Raw genomic sequence first — 9,504 nt, forward strand, 5'->3', positions numbered from 1 at the left:
AATACAGCTCATCGGGTGAGATCAGAATAGTTTAATGATGGAAACCAAGAAAAATATAATAATTTAATATTCATGATAATACATAACACTAACAATAGTAACAACAGCAGTGATAAGAACAATAATGACAAGGAGGCAGAAAGAGAAGCCCCAAAACAGCCAAGTGCTGCCCAACCCCACGCTCCCCACCCACTGTCCAAGCCCTGCCCTCTCCTTTAACATTATAAATCCAAGATTTGATCCAGAGCACCACAAACTCTCAGTGCATGAAATTTTCATATTCCTACTATTTTCTCTGTGCTCCACCCTGGAGATTCTGGGACTAAGGGAGGCACTGGCCATCTCTGCTGCCCGTGGCACACCATAGCTCCTAGGAAAATCCAAGGGAAGTGATAGAAGAGCTGGGAAGATGGAAAGTCACGGTCCAGGCTGAGCAGGGCCTGTGCCAACAGCATTTCCAGCCTTTCCATCCACCATCTTTGGAGCACAGGGAACATCAAGCTTTGGCCTGCAGGGAGATCTCTCCCGTCCCCAAGGATGATAGACCCCTCCGAGGTATTTAATATCAAATACCATGGAAATTCTGAGGAATGAAAATAACCAAAACACTTTAAGTTCTACCACCTTAATTCACAAACATCCTCAGAGTTTGTACTTGATACCTCAAGTCCTGCACGACCCAGACTGGAGACTTGGGCTCACGTGGGAACTGACAGGAAGCACAGAATAAAGTTCAGTCCTGCGCAGGGGCTCCCTGTGGAGCAGCATTTTAGTTTTTTAGTCAGTGGCTTTTCCTGGTCCCCTGAGGCAGAGGATGATCCATACCTTTGTCTCTCCCTTGTTTCTCAGACACTCACAGACTGAGGTCCTGTTCTTTTTGCCCTCCCTCAGGGTCTGCATTTGCCCAGACCCAGAGGGTTGTCCATGGAGGTGAAGCAGTGTTGGCTGCTCCAGTGGATTTTCCTCCAATGCAGGCTGATGGGTCTGGAGGCTCTTGAGTTTGGCTGCTCAAACACCAAAGCATTTGACGTCGCTGGGCTGAATTAAATGATTTTTTCCTGTCCTGAAAGAGAGGAGAAAAGGAAAATTAAGTGCACTGTGGAAGTCAAAGGTTCCTCGCTTTCACACCTCTGTTCTGATTACTCACTACAGGGGGTTTCTTGCATAAAAAAATGAGAGATGTCAGCAAATAAAATGAAAAAGTGCCTTTTTTTAATTCCTATTTATTAGCATTTTTATTCCTATTTATTTCATACATAAAAAGGATGCCCATTTTTATTTATTGTATTCTTTGCCTTATTTTAACAGAACCATTTTCATTCCGGACCCCACTTGTGAGTTATTCCATCCTTTGCCAAGAATCTACAAGTATAGAGTTTGCCCTCACAGAGCATTCTGGCTGTTTCCAACTGACAGCAGGAATGAACCATGAAAAGTAGCATCAGAAAACAGAAGTTACAAACTTCTAGATGTAAGTCATGCTCTTTATGTTATGTTCCAAAGATATGTATTCCAGTGTTTGTCTCCAGGCACCCAGAGCTAGAAAATAAAACAGTTTTCTACTCCTTGTGAGTTCAGGGAGGAACTGGGAAGGAGGAAGAAAAAACACAAGCAAATGGGGAGAGGACAACACCACTGCTCTCCTACCAATAAAAAAAAAAAAAAAAAAAAAACCTAAACCTGAAAACAACAAAAAAGCCGAACAAACAAACAAAAAAATCCAAAAGCCAAACCCCCCCCAAACCCACCAAGAAGCTTAGTCTCAGATTCCTAAAGAAAATCAAAGGAACCGAAACTGCATAACTTGATGTGATTGTTTTCATACTCAAGACCAGAGCTACAGTTACAAGGTCACTTGAGCATTAACGTATTTCCTGGTAAGAACATCCAAGTCAGTTTTGTTTCCAGACATAAGGTGGCAGCACAGGATATCTAAAGCCTGCTGGCGCCATCTCTGATGGAGCCAAACAGCTCGGATCCGGGTATGACACAAGCTGCTCTCCCTAAAGTTGAGAAATGATCAGAAATCTCCAAAGCCTGCACAAAAGAACTCTGAGCATAACTCTTTCTTTCACCTACTACCATTTGGCTGCGTGTGCCTGAGAGTACAGAAGTTAGAAATCACGACCAAGACCTTTAATCACAAGTATCTTCAGAACAAAATGCTACTGCTGCACATTTCCTTCAACTTTGTCATGTTTCCAACTCTAATTCCCTGATTAAATAGGAAGAAACGTTCTAGACAGTATTCTAAGAACCACTGTTGACATTTTGTTCTAGGAAATTTGTAATAGGATTTCCTCATCGAGTCTGGCCCTTCATTTCCTTCTGTTCCAGTGTTCTTTCAGGTATTCCAATGACAGAGTCAAAACCATTAAAAATGGTAAAACTGAATGCATTCACTCCGTAGCTTAATGGCACTTCTTTGACTAAGAAGTCAAAGTTCAGACTTTACTAAGGTGTGTTTACAGTACTTTGAGGGTTCCCCAAGGCTGCTGTGACTAGAATTCCTGTAAATGCAGGCAAACCTGGAAGCACAGTTCCAGTTCATGCACTCAGCTTACAGAATGTCACGTGTTGGAATGCACCAGAAAGTTCAGTGACTTGCTCCATAGCTGGGCACATTCAGGTCGATAACCTGAGAGCCACACACACCTGTGCAGTCAAATGAGTGCAGCAATTTGGATAAACACATTTTACATATTCATTATGTAACATGATTTCAAGAGCTTCTAAAGCCATCCCCAACTAACCTTGTCAGATTGGAGAACAGCCACTGACAGATAAAAAGTAATGCTCAGTCTGCTTAAAAGTTTTAACTGCATCTTAGCAAAAGGCTGAAGGCATTCACTGCCTTTTAACCATCAAATCAAACTTCTGTCTCAAATCAAACTTCCAACTCTGATGTTCACAGGTCTATTTGTGATCAACAGTTTTATTGCTAGAGGGGAAGGCCACTGTCACAGCACTTGGGATAGCAGAAGTCAGGTCATATTCCTCAGGTCAACCTAACAGAGGACACTGGAGACCAGAACTTTCAAGTACCAATGTTTACTGGTAGCATCATCGTGTAACATCATTGGCGTTTGGAGATACAAAAAAGTAGCAGGAAAAGCTCACAAAAGAAAAAGATGAGCCTATATGCTTATTAAAAAAAAAGTTCAAGAAGAATACTTTAATGATGCTTCTGAAACACACGTTAGAAATACTCCTTTGTAACCATCCATCATTTTCATTATGACTGTGCCAAACAATGATCACAAATTGAACCCTGCAAAGTGCCAGAGAATATGTATAAGCATCAGCCCCAGCTATTTGGAAGAGAGAGTTTCATTCATCAAGTCAAGACCATAAATCACTAAAGTCTATCAGTCAAGGCTGATTTTTTAAAAACAAAGTCACTTTGATTGTAGCAAAAAAACTTAACTATTATAAAAGTTCTTGTTCTTTAGCTGTAGCTCATATTTCATCCTAGAGTCTCAGTGCACTTTAAAGCATGTAATCTCTTTTCTAGGTCTAACTAGTATTTGTTAGGGCTACATTAAAATGATGTACACAGGTAAAAACATGGGAGTGTTTAGCTCAAAAATCCCACAGCCAAGCCCTCTTCATAAATACACTAACTACACATATAACTCTGGAGGATTACTGAGTCTACTGGGCCAAAACAAACAAACAAACAAAAAAAAAACCAGCCACTTATACCAAAAAGTCAAGAAACACCCTAGCCCTAGTTAAGAGTTTGATTTGGAAAAGTTCAGCCCTAGATAACAGTTTGGTTTAGAAGGGGTCAAAGACACTCTTCATGAGCCAGCCTTCACCCACTGCATCCAGCTTTAGTCAAACCTGACAGTGGTGAACCTGTGCTCGGGGGCAGCCCTTCAAGGCCATCTGCTGCAGCTCAGACCACCTTCACTCCCTCCGATACTAGTTCAGAGACTACAAAGTTATTTTTCCTAGGGTCACCTGAGGTCTTGCTCAGATGCACAAAATCACCCCTGTGGTCTGGACCTGCACCAGTGGGAGCTCTGGAGGAAAGGAGGACCCGTGGTCACGTATCTCTTCACTACAAAGTCTCTGCCTGCAGAGAAGTCTCTCCACTCCTCATTAAGTCTCGTCTCCTCAGTCAAGGTCAGTGACCTACTTGGTCAGAGCAATTCTCAGTCTCAACAAAAATACCTGTAACAGCTGCATTTCACCAGTTTTTATAGAGAGCCTTCAGTGGCATTTCCAGAAAACAACAGGACACAACGCAACGGGACACCACAGGAGACACTTAAGCATGCCTTAAGTGATTTTTAGCTCCTTATTTCTAAAGGGAAAGGAAACCTAATAATCATTTTTATCTGGTGCATATAAAGCACGGAGCAGCCGCCCGGGCTCGGACTGTCCAGCTGAAGAGTCGCTCGTGGAAGGGCCCCGCAGAGGAGAAGGTGGGGTGGGGAAGGTCCTGGTGGGCACGGTCCCTCTGCAGGGGGGTCAGGCGGGCATCCTACCTCTTTCGGAGGCGGGGGGGGGGAGCGACTCGGCCCCTGCTGCCGACACCGACCGGCAGGAGCGCGGGGCAGCGGCCGCAGCGGGGCCGCTCCCGGGGCTGGATTGGGGCCGTTCCCGGGGCTGGATCGGGGCCGTTCCCGGGGCAGGATCGGGGTCGTTCCCAGGGCAGGATCGGGGCCGTTCCCGGGGCAGGATCGGGGCCGTTCCCGGGGCTGGATCGGGGCCGTTCCCGGGGAAGGATCGGGGCCGCTCCCGGGGCTGGATCGGGGCTGCTCCCGGGGAAGGATCGGGACCGTTCCCGGGGCAGGATCGGGGCCGTTCCCGGGGAAGGATCGGGACCGTTCCTGGGGCTGGATCGGGGCCGCTCCCGGGGCTGGATCGGGGCCGTTCCCGGGGCAGGATCGGGGCCGTTCCCGGGGAAGGATCGGGGCCGTTCCCGGGGAAGGATCGGGGCCGCTCCCGGGGCTGGATCGGGGCCGTTCCCGGTCCGTGCCCGGAGGGGGGGCGGTGTCTCCGCGGGGTCCGCGGCGTCTGCGCGGAGCGGCCCCGGAACGGCCGGGGCAGGAAACGCCTTTTTTGGGCCTCGGAAGTGCCATAAAAGGCCGCTCAGGAAGAGCCAAATATGGCCCGCGCGGTTCCGGCGGCCGCGGCGCTTCCGCCCGCCCGGGGCCGCGTGACGGGGCCCGGGCGCGCCCCCGAGAGCCGCGTGAGCGCGCGGGGCCCCCGCTCGGCTCGGAGCCGGGGCTTGGGATCGCCGACAGCTTTGGATCGCCGACAGGTTTAGGTCACCGACAGGTTTAGGTCACCGACAGGTTTAGGTCACCGGCGGCCGGGCTTTGACTCGGGCGAGCGCGGTTCCTGCCCGTGAGTGGGGGAAAAAATGGTTCTTCCCTCCCTCCCCCCCGCGCTGCGCTTCCCGCAGGGAAAGGGCTTCCCCCGGTCGGTGGCAGCACCTGCTGGTTCCCTGGGAACAGCCTCCTTGGAACCGGCTCGTCCTCCCAGCTGGACTAGAAGAGAACTTTTTAAGAGTCGGATGTCCTTGTCGTCGGGCCACCGGCCAACGGGAGATCCCGCAGAAAACGCGCGGTCAGTGCTGCTTTCCCAGCCCGGGAATCTGCTCGCTTTTTATGGGATGAAGGCCGTGGAAATAGCGTGTATCCCAGCGACTCACAACCCTAAACACCAGTGATTTGTAGAGAGCCCACCCGAAAGGACAGACAGCAAAATCCTGTTCTATACCTGCACCACTAGTTCTCAGGGATGAAACTCCTCTGACTTCAGTCTGCAGGGGCCACATAACCCCTGGAATGTATTTCAAACCATCCCCTAAGGAAGGGTTTTCTCCTACAAATACTGACACAGCTGTAATAAAGTCTGACAGGGCCACACATGCCCTATGTTGTGTCAAAAAGGAACTCACGACAGCCCTCAGCTGAGCAGGGCCACCTTCTGTCAAACAGCCATTATGACTGAGCTTATTGTATTTCCAGCCTTAAAACTGCTCTATTATCTTCCCACCCAATAAGATTCCTGGCTACCTACAAACACAGTTCAGATTCTAATTTTCTAACTTAACTTTCAGCACTGGAAGAATCGGTTTTCTTCCCAAGATTAGCAGCTCACATGCTTCTGGAGAAGCCAGAAAACAGTAATCATGGCTACTTCAAAAGAGCAGGTGATGCACCTAATGCAAGGATGGGGGTGCTCCATCCAAGCCTTTGCAAGCAACTGGACATGAGATTGATCTCCTTTCTTTAAGCAGGTATTTTTCCAGGAGACAAGCAGCACTTGTGGCTTTGCAGCCACTGAGGGAGTCAGGATTGCTGTGGCACAGTCTTCCTGTGTAGTAACTTAAAGGAAAACGTGGAAGTCTGCACGACTTGATATTTTATTTATTTTTTTCTGAAGGGTATTGTACACCAAATATCCCATTGGCAGGAAAGCGCATTCAATGTGTTTAGAAGCCAAACAGTCACTTTCATTTTAACAAACACAATTATAAAGTAAAAATAAACCACAAAATAATGAACTGCATGTTCATAACATACAAAAATTGCTGCCTACTCAGTAGGTAACTACAACATTCCAACTCCTGAATATATATATAAATTTACATTTTTGTAACAAAAATAGACTTTGAGAGGTGTGGGATTTTTTTTTTTTTTTGCTTACATTCCATCCCTCAGGCCTTTCTCCTCTCCTCTCCCCACCCATTCCCTGCTTTCCTTTACATTCTTTGAGTAACATCCCTTTCACTTTAAGGCAAGATGCAAAGCATCCATTCACACAAATGCATGACGTCAGCAAGGCTTCACAAAAAGGCACCAAGACTTTTAACTTTTAAAACAAAACTTCTGCCACATGTGTCTCATCAGATGATATTTACACAGCATCACTCTAACATGCTCAAATACAGTAAGTGCTGTTCCCAAAGAAGTTTGAAACGCGTTACAGCATTGTCACTGAAATAGAATCAACATTTACAAAATATGGCCCTGCAAACTCCAAATAATACAATATGAATATGCAAAGTTGGTTTTTTTTCCACATCAATAGTACCCTAAAGGAAAGCAAAACCATGGCACATGTACAATTTACATCAGCTAGATACTTAATCAAAAGTCCTTTCTTCCTAATAAAAGACTATTGTTTACGGGGAAAATTATACTGAACTTATATCCACAGTCCATGCAAATTAAGTCATTCAACAGAGGTGGAAAACTTAAGCAGCAGTTGTTTCAGGCAGCTGAAGTTTAAACTAAAGTTAAATAGCCTTGCAACGTATGGTGTTGGGGGAGTAATTGGAGACTCCATGGAAAAGGTGAATTCTCCTGTTCCAGAAGGTCATCTCAGCAGATCTCAATTGTCCTTGGAGAAAAGGCTGAGTTCATGTCTGAAAGTGCTGAGGTCACCTGAGAGCTGAAATTATTGGTGACCCCTGGAGATGAGAAGGAGGTGGCCACTTGGGTCTGAAAAGTGGCAGTGCCAGAGGGATAAGTGGTTGCTATAGAAGGGGAGGGGAACGTGGTGTGTGCAGGGGACGGATAGGAAGACGGAGCAGGAGAGGAATACACTGTGCGCACTGGTGAGGGATAAGTGGTGGTGATGGAGGAAGGGTAGGATGTAGTCACAGAGGATGAATAGGCAGGAATTGGGGAAGCAGTTGAGACTGGAGCTGCCTTTTCCACTTTCTTGTCCTTCTGCCTAAGGTGGATTTTAGTGTGCCTCTTCCTCTCATCACTCCTGGCAAACTTTCTGCCACAAATGTCACAGGCAAATGGCTTCTCCCCTGTGTGTGTGCGGATGTGCGTGGTCAAGTGGTCGCTCCTGCTGAAGTTCCGCATGCAGATGCGGCACTGGAAAGGTTTCTGTCCCGTGTGGATGCGGATGTGCCGCGTCAGCTCATCGGATCGGGAAAACCTCCGGTCGCAGGACTCCACGGGGCAGGCGTAGGGTCGCTCGTGAGGAGGGGTCTTGCTGGGACGGTTTGGGTATTTCCTCATCCTGCTGGGCTTGATCAGCTGGGACTGATAGTTAGTGTTGAGGGTCTTCAACTCCTGGGAACCAGTCTGAGTAGCAAATGCCTTAATAGTGGACAGTGGCGTGAGGGAAGGCTGCTGTGCTCTGGTCTCCAGGGCTGGGAAGGGCTTCTGATCAGCCGGAACAAGACTGAGCTCTCCCTGTTGCTGAGGGAACAGGTAATCCGGGATCATTGGCACCTGAAAGTTGGTTTTAGCAGTCGGATAAGCTGGAGGTGGGTACTGGATGGGGGCTCCAGAGGGGTTGGGGAAGGACTGGGTCTGCGATTCAGGGAAAATGTCAGAGCTGGAATTGGGAAACGTTGGTGCAGCTGAATAGATTGGACTGTTCTCGCTGGCTTGGACTGAGCAGCTCAGTGGGGAGCTCTGCGAGGAGGAGGATGGCGATGATGAAGTAGGCGTCGAGGTGGGAGGTGCATTAGCCATGCCCACCAGCCCACTGACGAGGCTGAAAAGAGGCTCTGGCCATAAGGTGTTGCCGCTGTTGGGGGCCGGCTCTAAGGAGAAGCGCCCCGTGTAGGTTATCGGCGGCAGCCGCGTCGTTTGGTTGGGATAGCTGGTTTCTGGCAGGCTTTTCTCGTTGTTCAGGGAGATTTCGGGAAAAGTGTCTGAAAAGAGAGGAACAGCGATTACTTCCAGCAGCCACCGCAGCCGCTGCCGGAGCTTCGCGAGCCATCCCCAGCGCAGCGCAGCCCCAGATTCTGGTTAATCACTAATTGAGCGTAACATATTGCAGCGCCGCTGGCAGCGCTCCAGCCGCAGCCAGTCCGGAGCTCTGACGCAAACAGGAGGATCCCCCCGCGCGGCCGCCGGGACCGGGGGCGCCGCCGCAGCGCGGAGCTCCCGCAGGCGCCGCTGCCCCCGCGGCGGACCGGGACTCCCCGCCCGCCCGGGCCGGGTCAGCGCGCTTACCTGCCGCCAGGTGCTCGAAGTGCTGCTCCCCGGGCTCCCCGGCGGCGCCGAAGCCCCCGCTCTCGGGCGCCCCGGGCGGGGCGAGGAACTGCGGGCCCCCGCCGCCGAGCAGCATCATCTCCTCCAGCTTGGGGTAGTGAGTGTCCATGGCGGGGGGCGAGTGCGGGAAGGCGCCAAAGGGGTCGGAGATCTGCAGCGGGGGCAGGAGCTGCATCTCCGCCTTGGCCGCGGCCATGAGGGCGCGGGGCTCCGGCTCTGACGGGTGATGGCGCTGCCGCCGCGGGGCCGGCGAGGCGGCCGTCGCCTGCTGTGCGCCCCGCGCCGCGGTGGCCCCGGCGCTGCCCGCTGGAAGCGCTCGGCTCCCCGCCCGCCCGCCCGGGGCTCCCCCCGGCTGTGCCCGCTGGAAGCGCTCGGCTCCCCGCCCGCCCCAACACCGCCCCTATATATCGGGTCTCACCGGCCGCGCGCCGCCCCGGCCATGACGTACATGGCCATATATGGAAAGCAGGAAGCCCTTATATGGCTGCGGCCTGGAGGACCCCGCCTGGCGTCAGCG

The 9,504-nt window shown here is 50.4% G+C and overlaps 1 protein-coding gene across 1 annotated transcript; it reads right to left on the reverse strand.

Moving 5' to 3' along the window:
* Positions 1-6,367: 6,367 nt before the first annotated feature.
* EGR1 (early growth response 1) lies at positions 6,368-9,359 on the reverse strand. Its single transcript, XM_027643649.1, has 2 exons — positions 8,949-9,359; positions 6,368-8,644 (listed from the first exon to the last, which is right to left on the reverse strand). Exons 1-2 carry the CDS (start codon positions 9,181-9,183, stop codon positions 7,347-7,349), a joined length of 1,533 nt encoding a protein of 510 aa, XP_027499450.1. The 5' UTR covers positions 9,184-9,359; the 3' UTR covers positions 6,368-7,346.
* Between the last annotated feature and the right edge of the window lie 145 nt (positions 9,360-9,504).

This window comes from Corapipo altera, unplaced genomic scaffold (genome assembly GCF_003945725.1).
Source record: "Corapipo altera isolate COAL_440 unplaced genomic scaffold, ASM394572v1 75, whole genome shotgun sequence".
Taxonomy (NCBI): Eukaryota; Metazoa; Chordata; class Aves; order Passeriformes; family Pipridae; genus Corapipo; species Corapipo altera.